This window comes from Lithobates pipiens, unplaced genomic scaffold (genome assembly GCF_037356315.1).
Source record: "Lithobates pipiens isolate NorthernLeopardFrog02 unplaced genomic scaffold, aLitPip1_a1.2 Scaffold_3, whole genome shotgun sequence".
NCBI classification, from domain to species: domain Eukaryota; kingdom Metazoa; phylum Chordata; class Amphibia; order Anura; family Ranidae; genus Lithobates; species Lithobates pipiens.
In genome coordinates this window covers 267,261,763-267,284,399 of record NW_027507790.1, presented here as the reverse complement: position 1 = coordinate 267,284,399, position 22,637 = coordinate 267,261,763, and the positions used below count along the sequence as shown (strand labels likewise).

General features: G+C 43.6%; 1 protein-coding gene across 1 annotated transcript in view; it reads left to right on the top strand.

Annotated features, from left to right (window-relative positions):
• The window catches only part of NOL6 (nucleolar protein 6), a gene marked incomplete in the record, with an annotated part of 78,847 nt that overhangs the window by 11,537 nt on the left and 44,673 nt on the right, over positions 1 to 22,637 (top strand). The window contains 10 exon segments of the mRNA XM_077463118.1: positions 1,349 to 1,469; positions 4,131 to 4,189; positions 5,825 to 5,926; positions 8,595 to 8,710; positions 10,812 to 10,989; positions 12,246 to 12,368; positions 18,002 to 18,150; positions 18,517 to 18,592; positions 19,754 to 19,891; positions 20,153 to 20,270. Of these exon segments, the coding sequence (XP_077319244.1) occupies positions 1,349 to 1,469; positions 4,131 to 4,189; positions 5,825 to 5,926; positions 8,595 to 8,710; positions 10,812 to 10,989; positions 12,246 to 12,368; positions 18,002 to 18,150; positions 18,517 to 18,592; positions 19,754 to 19,891; positions 20,153 to 20,270 (1,180 nt within the window).

Genomic DNA, 22,637 nt, shown 5'->3' with positions numbered 1-22,637 from the left:
CTTCACCCACGCTGGCCCGCTCGGCCCCTGGCTTGACACACAAGGCTGCTCTGCTAACCTCCCCTCCTCTGGCTGGGTCCCTGGCTTGATTCTCACTGAAGTTTCCCAATTCTTCACCATCCCCGGTGAGAATACTGCTCCGGTACTTGCTTCAGTTACTTACTGTGGTCCCTGGTAATAAGGTGAATAGTCCCTTTACTGGCGACAGCTTCCCCTCTACCTCCCACCACTGACAGGTTCTATGGCTGACAGAACCGTCACTTTTGGTTGGACTGCAAGCCATAATCCCAACTCTGCACTCTTGCTTCTAGATAGGCCCTCAGAGAGGCTAGCAGCCAGATGTGCCCGGGATAGGCCCAATCTCTGGCCTAGCAGCCTGGGAAATAAAACGCACCCAGACAGCTGTCTAGGTGGCACAGGACATAGATCACCTGACTCCACCCAAATATATAGGCTCTTCCGGCAGGCCAAGGGATTCAAGACAACCCCTGTCCATTTGCTGGGATACCCTATATACCAGGGATATGCAATTAGCAGACCTCCAGCTGTTGCAAAACTACAAGTCCCATCATGCCCTTGCCACTGGGTGTCATGCTTGTGGCTGTCAGTCTTGCTATGCCTCATGGGACTTGTAGTTCTGCAACAGCTGGAGTTCCACTAATTGCATATCCCTGCCATATACCCATAACCTGACCCTGAGTTGCCCTTCTCATATCTAGTACCACCAAGTACTCGGCCACCGAGTGGAAAAAGAGAAAAGTGCAGCAAGGACAAACTTGGAGAGAAACCGATAGATCTCTATCAATCAACCAGGATAACTACTCCTGGCAAGTAAATTTGTGAGGAGCACCCCTGCCTAAGCTCCAGAGTGCTACATCTGTTTTATTTCAGTGTAAGAGATGAACTGGTGCAGGTTTTGCAACTAATTAACTGAGCGAACACGGCGGTTTTCAGTGTAGAGGACTGCCACATATATATATCATATGGGATGTGAACTGTCTGCAGAATGCTCATATCCCTGTCTCTGCTCGTGCATTGATAACACTACACAAGCAGAGCCTACAGTTTTCTTTCTCCTCCCCAATATCAGCTGAGCGGGGACGAGCAGAGGGATCCAAGCATGCAACTCCAGCTTTGCTGTTTTGTGACCGATATAGCACACAACCCGGAGATCTGTCCTGATCAACAAAGTGGCTTGCACCCCCGTTGTTAGTTAGAAGCAGCATCTGTTCCGTTTTCCACATTTTAGAAGAGTGGTGCAAGCTTTCTGTAGTGGTCGTACCCCCCCCCCCCCCCCCCCCCATTGTGTATTACCTCTTATAGCAAATGTATTGTCTTGTCCCTCCAGGGTTATGGCAGCTTTAACGGCTTCTTGGCGTCGATGCTTGTTGCGTATCTTCTCTCCAAGAACAAGATTACTCGAACGATGAGCGGCCATCAGGTGCTGAGGATCACGCTGCAATTCTTGGGTATATCAAATCATTTCCATTATTTATTTATTGCACTTACCACTCTATCGTCCAAATTATATTGGATATTAATGAATTTACTGATGGTGCATTATTAACCACTTTCAGACCGGACCATTTTTCCTGGCTTAAGACCAGACCAATTTTTGCGATTCGGCACCGCGTCGCTTTAACTGACAATTGCGCGGTCGTGCGACGTGTTTTCCAAACAAAATTGGTGTCTTTTTTTTTTTTTCCCACAAATAGAGCTTTCTTTTGGTGGTATTTGATCACCCCTGTGTTTATTTTTTGCGCTATAAACAAAAATAGAGCGACAATTTTGAAAAAAAAATGCAATTTTTTTTACTTTTTGCTATAATAAATATCCCCAAAAAATATATAAAAAAATTTTTTTTCCTCAGTTTAGGCCAATATGCATTCTTCTACATATTTTTGTTAAAAAAAACAAAAAAACAAAAAAAAAAACACGCAATTAGCGATTATTGATTGGTTTGCACAAAAGTTATAGTGTTTACAAAAAAGGGTATAGTTTTATAGCATTTTTATTAATATTTTATTTTTTTATACGTAATGGCGGCAATCAGCGAATTATTATTATTATTATTATTATTATTATTATTATTATTTTTTTTTTTTTTTTTTTTTTGTGACTGCGACATTATGGCGGATACATCGGACATTTTTGACACATTTTTGGGACCATTGTCATTTATACAGCAATCAGTGCTATTTAAATGCACTGATTCCTGTGTAAATGACACTGGCAGTGAAGGAGTTAACCACTAGGGGGCAGTGTAGGGGTTGTGTGTAACGTTATTTTTATTTATTTTTATTGTAGGGGGCGTGGCCTGGCATGTGACGTCACTGATTATAGGGAAAGACAAAAGGGAACAGATGATCAGTGCAGGAGAAAAATCACCTTTTTTATATATTTTATTTTATTTTTTGTCAAAATTTTCATTTGTTGAGCAAAAAATAAAAAAAACCCAGTGGTGGTTAAATCCCACTAAGAGAAAGCGCTATCTTAAAAAAATAAATAAAAAAAAATGATGAAAATTCTGTATACAGTGTTGCATGACTGTGCAATTGTCAGTGTGACAGCGCTGAAAGCTGAAAATTGGCCTGGGCAAGCAAGGGGGGTGAAAGTGCCCAGTATTGAAGTGGTTAAAAGATTAATTCACCTTTTTAGGGCCAGTTCACACCACATGCGGTCCGGTGCGTGTTTTTTTTCTTTTCTGCAGCAAAAGCGCATTGGATAGTTGGGTAAATGGTTTTCAATGGCTTTCCATAGTTCAAACCAGTGCCGTCAGTTCCAGGAAAAAAAATTAAAATAACCGCCGCTGCTTTTTATTTTTATTTTTTTTGTGTACTGTACTGGAACGCGGTAAAACGCACTGAAACACACATGTCCCTATTTAACCACTTCACCCCGGAAGAATTTACCCCCTTGCTGACCGGGCCACTTTTTCCAATACGACACTGTGTCGCTTTAACTGACAATTGCGCGGCCGTGCGACATTGCACCCAAACAAAATGTCCTTTTTTTCCTCACAAATAGAACTTTCCATTGGTGGCATTTGATCACCTCTGCGGGTTTTTTATTTTTTTTTGCACAATAAACAAAAAAAAAAGCGACAATTTTGAAAAAAACACAATTTTTTACTTTTTTCCTGTAATAAATATCCCAAAATTTTAAAAAAATAAAATAATTTCTCAGTTTAAGCCGATATTCTGATACATATTTTTGGTAAAAAAAAAATCATAATAGGCGTATATTGATTGGTTTGCACAAAGGTTATAGCACCTACAAAATAAAGGATAGATTTATTATTATTATTATTTTATTTTTTTAAATTTTTTTTTACTAGTAATTTTTATCAGGACTGTGACATTGTGGTGGACAGATTGGACACTTTTTTGACACACTTTTTTTTTTATTTTTTTTATTTTTTTAGGACCATTGACTTTTATACAGAGATCAGAGCTAAAAATAGCCACTGATTACTGTATAAATGTCACTGGCAGGGAAGGGGTTAACACTAGGGGGTGATCAAGGGGTTAAACGTGTTCCCTCACTGTGTGCAAACTTTAGAGGGGGTGGGACTGCCGGATGGGACTGCCTGGGGGAGGAGACCAATCAGTGTTCTTATATAAGGAACACATGATCTGTCTCCTCTCCCCTGCCAGAACGTGGATTTGAACACAATTTACACACACACACACACACACACACACACACACACACATCCCCGTTCTGGCTTTGTCAGGAGCAATCGCGGGTGCCCGGCAGACATCGTGGCTGCTGGGCACGTGCATTGGCCCCTCAGTGATGTTGCTGGCGCGCGCCTCCCCTATACCCCTTAAAGCAGCTGTGGCGCAGGGGAGCCATTCTGCTGCCATCAAGGGTGCAGTGTAATAATCTGAATTTGAGCTGGTGTCAGCCAATTGCTGTATACAGCAGAGCTCAGGCTGGAGGGGGGAGATTTGTCACAAGAAGACAATCAGTTGTAATACACTGCAAGGGACATGTTGATAGGAGGATAGTGAAGAGTGACCGAAAGAGAAGCTCACTAGTCTTAATTATTTCTTTTTTTTTTTGCGGTGTGACTTATATTTTAATGCCCACATTAGCCTTTTAGTGATGGTCTTGTTTCCTTGCAGCCAACACCGACCTGACAGTCGATGGAATAACCATGTGCAGATCGAGCGGTACGTCCCTGGTAAGTGCAGGCGCCATGAGGTATCATTGCGCATGTGGGTACCTTGTAGGACTGGCCATATACCTTACAATCAATGCATGCAATTTTTGTATTATGTCCTATAGCAGGGGGTGCTCAACCTGTAACCACAAACCAGGGAAGAGCAATGGCCATTGCTCTTGGATGGCGGGTCGGCAAGCCTGGATCGCAATCAACGGGCCTCCGACCTGCCATCCCAGAACAGCAGAGTGAATGGAGCCGGCAGCGGAGGAAGTGACTGTTCCAGGAGGACTGTTCCAGGAGGAGTGATATCAGCAGCACTTCACCTGGGACCTTCTAGCAGCCTGGATGGCAGCAGAAGCTGCAAGAGGAAAAGGTCTAAGGTGTATTAACCACATATCTATATATATATATATATATATATATATATATATATATATATATATATATATATAGATATAGATATAGATATAGATATAGATATAGATATAGATAGATATATATATATCTATCTATATGTGTGTGTGTGTATATATATCTCAGTGTAAAAATAAAAAGTAAAATAATAAAAAAAAAGTGCCCTCATCCCTCCGTGGACGCGCATAAAAGTGAACGCACACGTAAGTTACGCACACATATGTAACTGGTGTTCGCACCACACGTGAGGTACCGCCGCAATGATTCTAGTGCTAGACCTCCTCTGTTAACCGGTAACCTGTGAAGGTGTTTAAAGTGTCGCCTATAGAGAGTACCGTAGTTTGACTCCATTCCCCGAGCATGCAAAATTTTTGTTATTTTTTGCTCAGTGTAACATCATCTACATTATACAAAAATAAATAAATGGGGTAACTATTGCACTTTGTTTTATTTTTAAATAATTCAAGTATATATATATATATATATATTTTTTTTTTTTTTACAAAAAAATTAGCATTCGCAAAACTGCTGCGTAAATACTGTGTGACATAAAAATTTGCAACGATCTCCATTTTATTCCCAAGGGTAGGGGTAGGCAACCAGCAGCCCTCCAGTTGTGGAACTACATTTCCCATGAGACATTGCAAGGCTGGCAGTTACAATTACTCCCAGAGGCGTAATGGAACTTGTAGCTCTGCAAGGTTGCCTACCCCTGCCCTAGGGTCTCTGCTAAAAAAAAAAAAAAAAAAAAAGGAAAATGTTTGGAGGATATAAGTAAATTTCTAGCAAAAAAATACTAAATTTAAACTAGTAAACAAAAAGTGCTAGAGAGAGCCTGGTCGGCAGGTGGTAAAATTTTGTCCAGTCTGGTAGTGCCCTATATACACATTTGTTGGTAGCTCTAAAGGAGATTGTACAATCAGATTGTAATGTGTACGGTGATTGCTGTGGCAGCGCTATTATGTGTATGTACAAACCTTGCCTAAGAAAACATGCAGTCTAAGATATAGTATCTAAAAATAAAATGCTTCTGTCTGCTAATTCAGGGATATATATATATATATATATATATATATATATATATATATATATATATATATATATATATATATATAGTGTGTGTGTATAATAAATATTTTATAAGTGTGTTTTTTTTTTTTGGTTTTTTTTTACTTAATATAACTGTTTTTCATTCCTTACACCCTTGCTATTCTTTTTATTTATTTCTCTTTCACTCAGCCCTCCGTTGCTGATTTTCACCGGGCGTTTGAAGTTGTTTTTGTGGATCCTCTGGGATTGGTGAATCTGTGTGGCGATATGACAGCCGCAAAGTACAGACAGGTAACTGATTTGATTGCAAGCGAGGGTCGAATGTGTACGTTTCTGCTGCTGGATAGAAACGAAGATCATTAAAGTAGAATGAAACCGTCATTAAAAAAATATATAATAATAATCTCTCTAGCTCCACCAGTATCATTGATGAACTATAGTAATTTTGCACTAAATTGCCCCAAACACGTAATTTCTCTTCCATCAATTGACGAACACTGCCAGATCGTTATGACGGGTGGGTTTGATGTCACTTATGCCCAATTCTTTGCCAGTCTTCGGTGTAGAATGCTAGATGTATCCTAAAACCATGTCCCAGGGGCGGCCCCCTGCAGGTGGCCAAAGGACTTATCTGCAACGCACAGCTCAGTGTTTTTGCCTAGTGCCTAAAGTGGAAGTTCATGCAAAAACTAAAATCCCTGTATCTATAGACACCAGGGATCTAACACTAACCTCTCTATCCCTGTAAAGGAAAGATAAGTATACCTGCCTTTTTTGAGGCCTATCTGACCCGTTCCAACCCGATCTCCAGCGGTGGAAGTTCTGCAGAGGACGCGGCCGACAACGGCTGTGAAATGAACAGGAAGTGACATCACCCATAGAGTTACTATGGGGCGTCTGTTGTCCTCCGTCTCCCCTGCACCCGCCTACACAGTGAAGCCGCGGCTGACTTCTCTGCGTGGGATCGGGTCAGAACGGCTTACAAATAGCCGATAGCGGAGGCAGGACGGTGTATGTGACTGCCGACTGAGAGCCGAGGAAACAGATGACGGCTCGGTGATTCCATATGCGAGATGGTGAGCTGCATTGATGGGGGAGATGGGCACAGAACAGGCTGCAGGTGGGCACAGATTAGGCTGCATTGAGGATGCAGATGGGCACTAATCAGGCTACATTGATTCTTGCTGACCAGTATTTTGCTTCAAAGTGGTTTATTTAAAAAAAAAAAAACGTTTTTTTCCTGAAACTTCCCTCTTAAATTGGGGTGTGTGTTATATGCTGATACATACGGTAATTAATACAAAGGCTTCTGTGATTGGGTAGGAGGAGTAGAGAAGCAGGCATAGCAGCGGCACCAATTGTAATGCTGTAGATGCTTAGACCTGATGCTTCCCAGAAATACAGCGATGGCCATCTTCTGGCAGATATAAATATAAGCTCAGGAGATGGCATGCAGCTCCTAGACTTAAAACTTCATATTCCTGATCTATAACTGCTGTACCATATACTTTTATGAGAAAGTCCCCTGTTCTTTGTATTTCTTCCTTTATGTGAAATCCCTGGTGTTCCTGCCAGTCCCTCTCCTTTCCTATTAAAAACTGACCACACTAAGCAGGAGAGCACAGCATGGTCAGTTCTCTAGCTGTGCTGGGAACTTGGTGTGCTCTCCTCCAATAATCAGACTTACAAGGTGATCGTTTACAATCACTTTAACTCATTGTGTGCCTTCACTTGAAGAAGTTGAATTACTGGCATTCAGCTTTAAATCCTCACTTTGTATTACCGTATTTGCTGGCGTATAACACGCACCCCAAGTTTAGGAGGGAATTTTAAGGAAAAAAACTTACATTTAAATGCCCATCAATGCAGCCTTATCAGTGTCCATCTGCAGCCTTGCCCATCATTGCAGTCTTCCGCAGTGTCCATCTGCAGCCTTGCCCATCATTTCAGCCTTGCCCATCATTACAGTCTTGCCCAGTGCCAATCTGCAGCCTTGTCCATTGCAGCCTTGCCCAGTGTCAACCTGCAGCCTTGTCCATCATTGCAGTCTTGCCCAGTGTCCACCTGCAGCCTTGCCCATCATTGCAGACTTGCCCAGTGTCCATCTGCAGCCTTGTTCATCATTGCAGACTTGCCCAGTGTCCATCTGCAGTCTTGCCCATCATTGCAGACTTGCCCAGTGTCCACCTGCAGCCTTGCCCATCATTGCAGTCTTGCCCAGTGTCCATCTGCAGTCTTGCCCAGTGCCTTTTCAGCCGCTGATTATTTAAAATTGGCGCCGATCTCCTCTGACTGTGAGCGAAGATGAGCGAGCGCCGGCAACATACAGAAGGCCAAGTGTACTTCGGCTAGTCTCGGCTCTGCTCGCAGTCAGGGGCGGGATTGGGAGAGGAGCCGAGTCTAGCCGAATACACTTGGCTTTCTGTATTTCGGCGGCGCTCGCAGTCAGCGGATATCGGCGTATAAGAGACACCACGATTTTCCCCTGATTTTATGGGGGGGGGAGTGCGTGTTATACGCCGATAAATCTGTTATTTTCCACTTTAGAGGAGTCCCTGTCAGCAGGACCATTCCTTTCCACAAAAATCTTCCCCTAAGATTATATGTGCGTTTAATATATTGCATGTTATGTTACCTGTAAAATCCTCCCTTGTGTAGATATCCGAGAGCCCTGAGTTTGCCGCTGAGTGCCGCCACCTCGGACGCCATGCCAGCAGAGATGTCGCTCAAGTGGCACTTTATAGCCCCGATTCTCAACACGTGAAATATATCTGTAGCTCAAAAGCTTTGACTTCACTTTTAAGTTGATGGCATTTTCAGAACGCCCACATAGGCAGGCTACATATTTTTCATAGCACAGGTTTCCTTTGACCATGTCAGACTTTTTATTTATTTTTTTTATTTATTTTTTTTGGAATGTGGAGCCAAGATAATCTTTTGGTTATTTTGTTGTTTTCAGATTCAGTTTGAAGCAAAAGAGTCTTTGAGGCACCTGGATGACACAAGGACCAATGGCTTCCTCCTGCTCCTCATGGTCCGCAAACCTTTCATTAGGACATTTGATCATGTCTTCCAGTAAGTGTTACCATACAGAAACAAACACTTCCGGGACCGCTCACTGTAGGCGTACGGCTTACAGGGCAGCCCGGCTGTGCTGGATCACGTTACATGTATGTGATCCAATATTTCCAGGGAGGGGGCCACGCGCGCTGGGGCTGTGTTGTTTATTCGTTACAGCACAAGCCAATCAGCAGGTCCCGGGCAATGGTTTATGGCCTTAACCTGCTGAGCGAATGACAGGCGAGAGCTCTGTGCTGGTGAAAAACACAGAGCTCTCTACAGACAGCAGCAACGTGACATTTTTAATTTTTTTATTTTTTTTACTCCCTGCAAAGCAGGGATTAAAATCTGGCACACTGCTTAGTAAAAACAGCACACATTTAGCCCTTTGATTGCCCATAAATGTTAACCCCTTCTCAGCCAGTGTCCTTATTAAAGTGACAATATATAGTAGTATCACTGTATTAGTGTCACTATCAGTTATTTCCCCACAAAGTATCAGTTGGTGTCAGATTTTCCGTCGCTTTATCTTAGGCCCACTATAAGTCGCTGATCACCGCCATTATTGTTATAAAATAAATTAAGAAATTTCATTATAAATCCCACTGTTTGTAGACACTATAACTTTCACGCAAACTAACCGACCCCCCGCCATGGTTATGAGTTGGCAGTTTGAAGAGGAATATTGTTGTTATTGCAGCAGATAGCTTCTATAACCCCCGGTATCCTCCTCTTTAGTGGGCGGTTTATTTGAAAAATAAACAGTATTTTTTATTTTCTGTTATAAAACGCACCCCGTTTAAAAAAAAAAAAAAAAAAATCGAATTTCTTCATCAATTTAGGCCGATTTCTATTCTGCTACATATTGTTGGTAAAAAAAAAAAACAATAAGCGTATATTGATTGATTGGTTTGGGAAAAAGTTAAAGCGTCCACAAAATAGGGGATAGATTTATGTCATTTTGTTTTTTTACTCGTAATTACGGTGATCTGCGATTTTTTTTTTTTTTTTTTTTTTTTTTTTTTTTTTTTTTTTTTTTTTTTTTGCGGGACTACGGAACTGTTTTGGCTAACACCTAACTGACATTTTTTGGGAAAAGGTGACATTATTACAGTCATCGGTGCTAAAAATATGCACTGACATTGTGCTAATGACACTGGCAGGGAAGGTGTTAACATCAGGAGGCGATCAAGGGGTTAAATGCGTTCCCTCGCTGTGTTTCTAACTATATTCTGGATGGGCTGCCTGGGACATCACACAGATCCGTCTTCCTGCATAACCAAAAGACAAGATCTCTGTGTCATCTTCTCTGTCAGAACGGAGATCTGCCTTGCTTACACAGGCAGACCCCCGTTTTGTCTCTGTGGGGAACGATCGAGGGCGGCCGGTGGACATTGAGTCTGCCGGACCTGCTGATTGGCTCCCCCGCCGCTGGCCAATGGGCACGCACGTGACCACAGATCGCCATGTTCGAGCCCGACATACACCTACGGCGATTCGCGCAGCTGAGCCAACCTGCCCCAGTATAACTGTGGCGGCTGGTCAGCAAGCGGTTAAACCTGCGGGGGGGGGGCACAATTTATTTTATTTATTTTTTAATGCCAGTTTACTACTGCTTTACCACATCAAATTTCCTTTAACCGCTTCAGCCCCGGGAAGATTTTACCCCCTTCCTGACCAGAGCACTTTTTGCGACTTGGCACTGCGTCGTTTTAACTGACAATTGTGTGGTCGTGCGATGCTGCACCGTTTTTTCTTTTGGTGGTATTTGATCACCTCTGCCTTTTTTTTATTTTAATTTTTTTATTTTTTTCGTGCTATAAACAAAAAAGCGAGAATTTCGGGGAAAAAAAGCACAATTTCTTACCTTTTGCTATACTAAATATGCCCAAAAAATATATAAAAAAGAAAAAAAAAAGAATTTATTTCTCAGTTTAGGCCGATATGTGTACTTCATCATATTTTTGTTAAAAAAAAAATCGCAATAATTATAATATTGATTGGTTTGAGCAAAAGGTATTGCGTCTACAAAATAGGGGATAGTTTTATGGCATTTTTATTATCAGTGAGCTGCACACCATTCATCCATTAAATCTGATGTCTTTTTCCCTTGCAGTATCACACATGTGGCTAAGCTACAGGACACGTGTACCAAGATGAATCTTCAGAACGAGCTGATAGACCGCGGAGGAGATTACGTATCCACCGCCCTTCCCTTCATACTGCCTGTGCTGAAGAGGGGTCTGGACCAGAGGCTGCTTCTGCTGTCCCACACCCTGCCCCACAGGCCGGAGGTAACACGAGCCAAGCTTTTCAGTGGCCATTTTTTACTTTTTTTTTAATTTTTTTGTGATCTATTTTAGCAAAACATTGCTTGCTATGACCTCCATTATCTAGAAAAACCTCTTTAACCACTTCCAGACCGGCCCTCCTGCGCAGGATTATATATATATATATATATATATATTATATAGTGTGTGTATACATTTTACAAGTCAAGCAAAACTTCAAGTCAAGCAAATACATTTAGACTTGATATACAAGCAATGTCTTGATATAAGAGTAGCATCACGTCACAACTGAGTAAGAGAAGAGAGGCTCCTCTAGGTGTAGCTATATGGTTGCATTTAATGAAGGTACGACATTTAGCAACTCACATGGTTGATGATTAAAATGGGCACATCTAAGTATGCAGGCATCCGAGGTAAAGCTGTCCACATAGACCGTCCACCGCACCACCATTAACGTCATCCCTTCAACGCTGCGCTCCACGAGCGGTTCAAGCCACGCTTTCAGATTGCTGTACTGCAGGGTAGTCTTCCCGGTCAGGATTGCAGACTGACAGCGGTTTTTATTTGTGGATGGACATTTTATGGTTACTCAACCTGGTCACTTTGCAATAATCTTTTTTTATATGGACTATAAACTCTGAAGGCCTTCTAAATAAATGGTTGTGGAACGAATCATCTGAGTTTTAATTACTTATGGGGAAATTCACTTTGATATACAAGTACTTTGGACTACAAGCATGTTTCTGGAACAAATTATGCTCACAATCCAAGATTTTACTGTATGTGTAGTGATTACTCACTGTGGGGGAGGTGCTTTGACTAGGGGAAGGCAAAGATCCCTGTTCCTGCTTAGCAGAAACACGGGATCAGTACATTCCTCTCTGACAGAACAACAATCTGCTTTGTTTACATAGGCAGATTGTCGTTCTGCCTTTCTACTGTCTAATTGGTGGGTGGTGGCAGAAATCAAGTCCGCGGTCGCTGATTGGCACGCGCCCCAGACCTGGAAGTGTCTGATCATATACTAGGTAAGTGATCTGGCACAGGCGGCCGCCCTACCACAGTTAATGTACATGGGGTGGTCCCTAAGCCGTTAAGGGAGGTAGTAGGAGATGCGTTGTAGTGTCTGATGTTGGGCAGCACTTTTTACTTAATTCTTTTATTTAGGTTAGGTGGAGCAGGTAGTTTTCAGATATGTAACGGCTCATTGTTGGATGTTTTGGATGTCCGTATTGAGAGACTGTTTGTTGCCTTCACAGTGGAAGATCACAGAGGAACCTGCAAAGCACACGGATGTTGGCGTGCTTTCAATAGGCCTACTGCTCACGTCAGAGTTTTACACCAGCGTCCTGGAGAAAGGACCTGCTGCAGACAGTCCAGAGGTAAGAAGATTTTATGTGCTTTCGTCTTCTGTCTAGTCCCAGGCCAGCTGTTACCTGAAAGAGCCCTAGCAAACCTTTCCTTTTTAATACATCATGGGACACAGAGTCAGGCTAATATTCATTACTTGGTGGGTTATACTTCATCTCCAGGTGAATGGACACTGGTAGACCAAAGGTCTTTAGACAGGAAGTGATTTCCTATATAACCCCTCCCATACAGGAAGTACTTCAGTTTTTATTACCGGTGTCTGCAAGGTGGATTGCACGGTTTGTTTGAGCTCTCTGAGCTCCAGGTCTCTAGTCCCACAAATGGTTCTCAAATGAATCAAGGGATTGACTGGATCCATTTGACTGACAGAGGCTTTATATACTTAGATAAATGGTACCTGAGCCTCGCAAAGAAGACTCTGCAAGGTTTTGCCTGTAATGCAGCCTCCGGGCTAAGGCATTCCTGTTGGGTGCTGTACAGGTCCAAGGGAGTGAACCCTAAACATTAAAAGTTACCCAGTCCTTGAAGGTGAAGTGACAGGAACCTGCCGTGATGGGTGAAGTTTGGGCCCATAGTTTCTAAGTGGCCCTGCGCCTGGACAGGTAAGTGAAATCCCTGCGCCTATCTGGGATTTTGCTTCACCCTTTATTACTAAAGACGAACTGTCCTCAGCCCTAGCCGGGTTAGAGCACAGGATTTCTGGCATGATTGCCTCCATCCCGCAGGGTGCCAAGAAGCGTGACAGATCCCCCTCCCTGGAGCCTCCTAGTTTGGAGCAGGAATGGCTTGAGAATGGGGAAGAGCTAAAAGCTCAGGATTCGGTGGAGTGCCCGGCAGATGAGTCTGCTTCTGAGCAATCTGGACAAAACGATATCCTGTTGATGTCTGGCTCTCAGTCACAGAGGATTTCATCATAAACTCTGACCAAAATGGTTTGTTCTGCCTTTAAGTTACCTCTTAAAAAAGAAGAGGTGGCTGAGCCCCCCTGGTCCTCTTGGGATCCCTGAGGCCTCTTCAGGCCTCACCAGCTTTCCCCCTACACCCCCTGCTGGAACAGGCGGTGTATGCTGATTGGGAACATCCAGACAGGATTTTGTTACTCTTAAGAGGTTTTCCCTTTTATATCCTGTGTATGAAAAGTTTGGCAAAAATTGGAGCATGCCAGCCATAGATGCAGCAGTTCCCTAAACTAGAACATAACTTGTCCGGTGGATAATGCACAGGGCTTGAAAATCCCTGTTGACAAGAAATTGGAGTTATTATTAAAGGCTTCCTTTTCTTTGGCCGGTTCAGCTATTCAGCCAGCTGTTGCAGCAATTGGTATTTGCCAGTCCGTAAAGGATCAGGTCTAACGGCCTGATAGGCCTAACCAGGAGGATGATCTGCCTGAAAGTAAGACAAATATTCCTCGAGCGCTGTGTTTTTTGCTGTTGACGCCTTTAAAAAGGATTCAATACAGCAGGTTTCTCGTTTGGCTCTCTTGTCTGTACATATTCACAGACTTTTATGGCTTAAAAACTGGTCAGCTGAGCTTACTTGTAAAAAGCTATTGGCAGGTTTCCCGCTTCATCGGGATCATATATTCGGTGATCACTTGGACAAATATATCCAAAAAGATCTCCGGAGGGAATAGTTCTTTACTTCCTGTAAAGAAAAGCACCAGACGTCCCTCATTTAAAACCTCAGGGACTGCTTCCTCAAATGTCTCAGGTCATGGCGGTTCTGCCGGCATTGGGGCGCTAGGGCCAGGGCCAGAAAAAGCCTTGGTTCCAAAATTCTTCTAAACTCAGCACCAAGCCCCTCCTTTTGAGGGGATGCATACACTCCATCGAGTGGGGGGGGGGGGGGAGGCTGCTGGAATTTGGAAAACAACAATTCAGGATGGGTGGGTCACCTCAATTATATGTCGCAGTTACAAGCTTGAGTTGCAGGGGGTTCCCTCTCAGAGGTTTTTAAGATCCAGTTTTCCCTCGAATCCTCCAAAAAGAAACTTATTGCTACATCATCTAGTGCATCAAGGAGTGATTGTAGAGGTTCCAGTATCCGAAAGGTGCACAGGGTTTTGCTTAAACCTGTTTACGGTTCAGAAACCAAACTGGGACACAAGGCCCATTTTGGACCTAAGATCCCTGAACAAGTATCTATTGATGCAGTCCTTTCGGATGGAGTCTGTCCACTCGGTAACCTCACTCAAGAGGGGAGACTTTCTAGCCTCTATTGATATAAAAGATGCGTATTTACACGTACCTATCTTTCAGCCTCATCAGAGGTTCCTACGTTTTGCAGTAGAGGAAAGTCCTTTTCAGTTTGTGGCTCTACCCTTCGGGCTCGCTACAGCTCCCGGGTGTTCACAAAGGTCCTAGAACCAGTACTGGGCTTTTAAGGGCCAAAGGGATCCTGGTGCTCGGGTATCTGGATGACCTCTTGCTCAGAAATCACTCATTACGGGCTTTAGAACAGAGCATAATATACACAGTGAGGTATTTGAAAAGCTTAGGCTGGATTTATAAATGCCGAAAAGTCGGCCTTGAAACCAGCTCAAAGTCTAAAGTATTTAGGTCTGATCCTAGACACGGTCCAAGCAAGAGTATTCTTGCCACCTGTAAGGATCTGTGCCCTGAAGGTTCAGGTGCGTCAAATAAGGGGCACCAGACAACCCCCCATTCGCCTCTGTATGAGTCTTCTAGGGAGGATGGTATCCTCCTTTGAGGCAGTGCCCTATGCCCAGTTCCATTCCAGGCCTTTACAACCAACAAGACATCTTGTTGGCTTGGAACAGAAGAGGAAAAGCCCTGGATTATCCATTGTGCTTATCTCCTCAGGCACGCTTAAGCCTAAACTGGTGGTTGCAGGATCAGAACCTGCGAAAGGGAAAATCCTTTCTCCCGGTAACTCGGAAAGTACTGACTACAGATGCCTGTCTCTCAGGCTGGGAAGCAACCCTAGAAGGGCTCACAGCTTAGGAGAAATGATCAGGGACAGAACAGATCCTGCCCATCAATGTTCTGGAATTCCGGGCAGTATATCTGGCTCTACGGTCTTGGATGGTGGAGCTTCAGGACTGCCCTATCGGGGTTCAGTTCCAACAATGCCATATACAGGCAGAGGCCTATATAAACCACCAAGGCAGTACCAGGAGTTGTTCAGCTCTGAAGGAGGTGAACTACATACTAGCCTGGGCAGAGGGACATGTGCCGATTTTATATCGGCAGTCCATATCCCGGGAGTAGAGAACTGGAAGGCAGATTATCTCGGCCACTAGTAGATCTGCAAGGGGGAATGGTTCCTACACCCAGAGATGTTCCAGGAAATTTGCCACCGTTGGGGATAGCCAGAGGTCGACCTACTGGTATCCGGGTTAAACAACAAACTACAGCAGTTTGTGTCCCGAACAAAAGATCCTCTGGCAATTGGAGTAGATGCCATGGAGCCAGTACTCCCTGGTTTATGCTATCCCTCCGATCCCTCTCTGTCCACATTTATTGCACAGGATTCAGTGAGAGGGGGTTCCAGTCATTCTGACGGCACCAGCCTGGCCCAGAAGGCCCTGGTTCCCGGAGATTGTGAGACTGACAATAGACGTTCCATGGACACTTCCACGTCATCTCAATCTACTGTCTCAAGGTCCTATATTCCACCCCAGTTTACAGTCTCTAAATTTGACGGCATGACTATTGAAGCCCGGGTGCTGAAGGACCGTGGCATCTCGGGACCAGTAGTGTCTACCCTAGTGAATTCTAGAAAAACGGTCACTAGGAAGGTTTATCATAAGGTCTGGAAGACTTGTATTGCTTGGTGTGAAGCCAGAAAATGGCATCCTCGGAAATACATGATTGGGAGAATTCTCTCTTTTCTGCAGTCGGCGCTGGAAATCAAACTGGCTATGGGTACAATCGGAGGTCAAGTTTTGGCCCTCTGTATTCTTCCAAAGGCCTTTAGCCTCCCATTCACTGATCCAAACCTTTATGCAGGGGGCAACTTGATTGCCGTCACCCATGTGTCTTTGGGACTTGAATTTGGTGCTGTCTGTGTTACAGAAGCAACCACTTGAACCTATTAAGGAAATTCCATTAGATTTGCTGTCACGCAAGGTATTCTTCCTGATGGCCATCGCTTCGGCTAGAAGGATGTCGGAGTTGGCCCTTTCGTGCAGGGAACCGTACTTGATCCTTCACCACGACGGTGTCATGTTACGACCTGTTCCATCCTTTTTGCCAAAAGTGGTGTCAACCTTTCATTTAATTCAGGACATTATTTTGCCTTCTTTTTTCTCTCGGCCTCGTTCGGCGGAAGAGAGACGACTGCTTTCTTTGGACGTTGTCTGGGCAATCAAAGTTTGTCTAGATCTGCGGGGATCCGAGGATCAGACTTTTGGTTAAAAAAAAAAAAAAAAAAAAAAAGGATCCAAGAAGGGGCAGGCAGCTTCCAAGGCTTTCATTGCCAATTGGGTTCGTCAATTGATCATTCAGGCCTACGGTGTGAAACATAAAGCCCCTCCCTTTAGGGTGAGAGCTCATTCTACTAGGGGTGTAGGAACCTCCTGGGCTTTTCACCATCGGGTAGCTGTGGCTCAGATTTGTAATGCTGCCACCTGGTCTTCAGTGCATACCTTAACAAAATGTTATCAAGTGGATGTTCTGAGGATTTGGCTTTCGGCCGCAGTGTACTGCCGGTTGCTGTATAAGTTCTGATGGCTATTGTTTTGCAGCGTGTCTCCCTCCCCTCAAGGCTATTTCTCTGGGACGTCCCAGCAGGTAAAGAATATTAGCCTGACTCTGTGTCCCATGATGTATCAAAAAGAAAATAGGAGTTTTTCATCATACCTACTTGTAAAATCCTTTTTGAGTACATCCTGGGACACAGAGATCCCTCCCCTCTTTTTTGAGGATTCAGTGCTTGCTCGAAACTGAAGTGCTTCCTGTGTGGGAGGGATTATATAGGGGATCGCTTCCTGTCTAAAGACCTTTGGTCTACCAGTGTCCATTCACCTGGAGATGGAGTATATCCCAGCGGGTAATGAATATTAGCCTTACTCTGTGTCCCATGATGTACTCAAAGAAAAGGATTTTACAGGTTAGTATGACGAAAAAAATTCAATTTTTTGCACCTCTTATGATTCCCCCTCCCCCTACTACTCAGGAATGTTCCTTTTGTAGAGGATATCGGGTGATCAGGTCTTTACTTATCACACACTGACCACTTCTGGAACATTAAATGGTTATACCAGTATGATGCCTGCAGCTACAGGCATTATCCCAGTATCATATATATATATATATATATATATATATATATATATATATATATATATATATATATATATATATATATATATATATATATATATATTTAGTATATGTATGTCTATAATGTGTGTGTGTGTGTGTGTATATATGTATCATATATAAATTATTATTATTTTTTTTAAGAGTGAGATTCCCTCTCATGTAAAAGCCATCTTAGGGACTGATTAGCCGCTGGATTACTGTTACAGGCGGCAGGAGTATGGCTTCGTTTTTGTTTAGCACAGCTTTTTCCTCGAGTAGGGAGTCTCTGTAGTGTATCGCATGGACCTTGTGGTTCTAGGTTTCATAGTTGTGTAATCCACGTACATCTCTCATAATGCTCTCCTCCCTTGTTGCAGGCTGTGGAGTTTAGGAAGTTTTGGGGAACAAAATCAGAGCTCCGGAGGTTCCAGGATGCATCAATCTGCGAGGCGGTGGTGTGGCCGGCGGACAATGTGCAGGAAAAACGCAGGATTCCGGAACTCCTCGTCAAACACCTTCTACAGCTGTGAGTACAGCTTTATTATTCCAACAAGGACTTGGACACATGACCTGAGCGCCTTCAGGGGTTGAGGATGATTGGAAGCTGGAAAGATTTTTCTAGAATGGTGTTCAGTGTGGGGGAATGTAGTAAATAATCATTACTTCTCTCCTGCTGGATCTGTGTTGTGGACATGACAGATAGTTCTGTACATCTAACGCACTCCGTCCCCTTTCACTTTATTTGAAGTTTACACTCAACATTTCTAAACATTTAGTGTTTATGATGCTTCAGTTCATAAGTGTTTGACATTGCTGGCTAGATTTTATAATCAATGCACCATTCTGGTTGTGTGAGGAACGGATTAACTTGTACAATGTCTCCAATCCTTAGACATGCTGCCTTGCCAGAGTCTGCCATCAGCTACACGGGAAATCTTCTGGACTGCACACTTACCAGGGGGAAACGGGTGAGAGGCAGAAGGCCCGGCCTATCATAGAAGAGCTCCGGTGTATATGTGTATCGGAGTCGCTGTCTTCAAGTCTGCTCGCCCCTCTCTTCTCCTCGCGCTCGCCCCTCTCTTCTCCTCGCGGTCGCCCCTCTCTTCTCCTCGCGGTCGCCCCTCTCTTCTCCTCGCGGTCGCCCCTCTCTTTTCCTCGCGCTCGTCCCTCTCTTCTCCTCGCGCTCGCTCCTCTCTTCTCCTCGCGCTCGCTCATCTCTCGTCACACTCTTCTTCTCACACTGGCTCATCTCTCCTCCTCACACTTTCCTCTTTAGACGTCCGCTGCTTACCCCTCTCTCTATCTCATACTTGCCCTTATCTCCGCTCACCTATCTCCACTCCCTCCCCTCTCCTCGCCTTTCTCTTTCTGCCCGCTCGCCTTTCTCTCTCTCTCTCTCTCTCTCTCTCTCTCTCTCTCTCTCTCTCTCTCTCTCTCTCTCTCTCTCTCTCTCTCTCTCTCTCTCTCTCTCTCTCTCTCTCTCTCTCTCTCTCTCTCCTCGCCTTTCTCTCTCCTCGCCTTTCTCTCGCCTTTCTCTCGCCTTTCTCTCTGCCCGCTCGCCTTTCTCTCTGCCCCCTCGCCTTTCTCTCTGCCCCCTCGCCTTTCTCTCTGCCCCCTCGCCTTTCTCTCTGCCCCCTCGCCTTTCTTCTCTTTTCTCGCCTTTCTTCTCTTTTCTCTCCTCCTGCCCGCTCGCCTTTCTTCTCTTTTCTCTCCTCCTGCCCGCTCGCCTTTCTTCTCTTTTCTCTCCTCCTGCCCGCTCGCCTTTCTTCTCTTTTCTCTCCTCCTGCCCGCTCGCCTTTCTTCTCTTTTCTCTCCTCCTGCCCGCTCGCCTTTCTTCTCTTTTCTCTCCTCCTGCCCGCTCGCCTTTCTTCTCTTTTCTCTCCTCCTGCCCGCTCGCCTTTCTTCTCTTTTCTCTCCTCCTGCCCGCTCGCCTTTCTTCTCTTTTCTCTCCTCCTGCCCGCTCGCCTTTCTTCTCTTTTCTCTCCTCCTGCCCGCTCGCCTTTCTCTGCTCCTATCACTCACCCTTGCTCCATTCAACCTGCACTGCATCCCTCACCCTCTCTCCTCTCTTGCATTCTGTTGCCCTTTTGTTTCTTTTCTCTTTGCTTATGATGTGGGTTTGTGTTCAGCCTGGTACAGGGGAGGAGCAGATGGCCACCGTCATCCAGTCCTATGATGACCTCAGCAGGAAGCTTTGGAATCTGGAGGATTTACCACTTACCGTCACCGCCGTACAGGGGACCCACCCATCACTCCGCTACACAGATGTGAGTTTGGAGAATGTTCATTTTGCGGCATATTTCCATCAGCCAATTTTTCACTTGGAAACGCAGTGCCTCTTCATCTTTGAAGGCCCATTTCCTCATCTGTAACACCCGTGTCCCAACAATGTGGATATTTTACATCTCATCTCTATGACCAGTAGCGGTGTTTGCTACCATCTTCAATTTTCCTGCCTTTTTTGCTGTTGTTGAAAATAGTTGCAGTTTATTTATTTTCTTATTTTTTTTTTATTTTTTACCCTGAAGGTCTTTCCTCCTCTTGTTGTAAAACCAGAGTGGGCCTTTTTTAAGACTGTGATGGAAAAGAAGTCTCTGGTCCCATTGGCGGATAAGCCCAGCCCAGCCTATGTTTCCCCTATAAAGGGTAAGTGCAACATCCACAGCTTGTGGATTAAATGACCTTGCAGCACTGGGGTTATGGTAACCGTTTTCTCCTGGTTCAGAGGAAGCGCTCATGCTAACTATACTATGCCTGCTTGCAATGCTGGCCATCCACTATACGAAAAATCTGCGGAAATTCTGTCTTTTAGACAGTTCGTTCATTTTTCGGCCAGTTAATGGTCACAGAATCGATAATCGGTTGGGACGTTTTTGAGACGAAAAAACGAGGGACAAGTTTGGAAATTTTCTGCCGAACTATAAATTTATCGGTCATTACATGATGGCACTATCGTTTGCTCCCACGGCCGAATGTTGTTTTTTTTTTTTTTTTTTTTTTAAATGGGTTCGGCCGATTTTTCGTATATTGTGTATAGCCAGCATTGTTAATCTCCTTTTTTACTTTGTATTGTTGCTGCTCAACCATTTCAATACTGGTGGGCACTTTCAACCCCTTTCTGCCCAGGCCAATTTTCAGCTTTCACACTTTGAATGACAATTGCGCGGTCCTGCAACACTGTACCCATATGACATTTTTATCAATTTTTTTTTTTTTTTTTTTAATCGCCACTGGGTTTTTTTTTTTCCTGATATCTAAACGAAAAAAGACAAACGAAGAAAACCTTATTTTTTTCAAAATTTTCAGTTAGAAACTTTGCAAGTAAATAATCTTTCTTCAAAAATTTAGGCCAAAATATATTCTGCTACATTTCTTTGGTGAAAATAACCCAAATCGGTGCTTATTATTTAGTTTGTAGGAAAGGAGAGTGTCCACAAACTATGGTATATATATCTGAGAATTGATCAGGCCTGATATACTGATGGCCTATCTATTTCTTGAGGCCCCAAAATGGCAGAACAGTACAAATGACCCCTTTTTTGGAAAGTAGACAGTCCAAGGTGTTTAGTAAGAGGCATGGCGAGGTATTATTTTTTATTTTATTTTTTATAAATTTTTGTTAACAAATTTTTTATTTTTTACTTTTTTTTTTTTACATACTGTCACATCATCACAACATCATATCATTTTTTTTATCTTTTTTAACCACTTCTCGACCAGCCGCCGCAGTTATACTGCGACAGTTTGGCACACCTGCGTCGTAGCCGTGCGTTGGCTCTTTAAGACGCAGTAGCAGGCGCGCGTGTCCCTGGAGCCAATCTCTAGGCAACCGCGATCGCTTGTGACAGAGCGCGAACTGGGGTCTGTGTGTGTAAACTCACAAATCCCGTTTCTGTCAGGGGAGAGGAGAGAGATTGTGGGTTCCTACTATGTAGGAGCAATGATCGGTCTCCTCCTTTAGTCAGCCACATTCCCCCTACAGTTAGAAACACACATAGGGAACACATTTAAACAATTGATCACCCCCTAGTAATAACCCCTTCCCTGTCAGTGACATTTATACAGTAATCGGTGGCTATTTTTTTGTTCTGATCGCTGTATAAATGTCAATTGTCCGCTGTGTCTGTTGCAATCCCAATAAAAATTGCAGATCACCGCCATTACTAGTAAAAAAAATATTAATAACAAATGCCATCAATCTTGTTTGGTTTGTGCAAAAGTTATAGCATCTACAAATCAACATACGCAAAAATACCTTGAAGAATACATATTGGCCTAAACTGATGACTTTTTTTTTTTTATTATTATAGCAAAAAGTACAAAATATTGTATTTTTTTTTTTTCCAAAATTGTCGCTCTTTTTTGTTTATAGCTCAAAAAATAAAAAACGCAGAGGTGATCAAATACCACCAAAAGAAAGCTCTATTTGTGGAGAAAAAATACATACATTTTGTTTGGGTACAACATCGCACGGCCGCGCAATTGTCAGTTAAAGTGATGCAGTGCCCTATCACAAAAAATGGCCCGGTCAGGAAGGGCTCAAATCCTTCCGGGGCTGCAGTGGTTTAACACTATGACTAAAGCAATACAGAGTTACCATTGTAACACTGTACTACTCTAGGGAAGTGATCAGGATTTTTTAAATTGAGTTTTTTGCTTATACCAATGAATTTCACTGGTATAAGCAACCATTTTTTTTTTTTTTATGAAATTGATTCATTCAGTGAGTATTGTGATTAGCTGTGATTGGCCACAGCTAATTAATTACGTGGTACATATTTGCTGTAATTGGCCCTGTCTACCGGATGCAGCCCATGACTGATCAGTGTACCGACTCGCTGCCAGTACCGTGTGATCACTGTAACCAATCACAGCTAGCAGCACAATTGTACACAACGAATAGCATTACTTAAAGCCATATATCGTTTACAGCTGTGATGTGATCTGCTGTAATTGATCACAGTGATCACACGGTACTGGCAGCGATTCGGTACACTGATCAATCATGGGCTG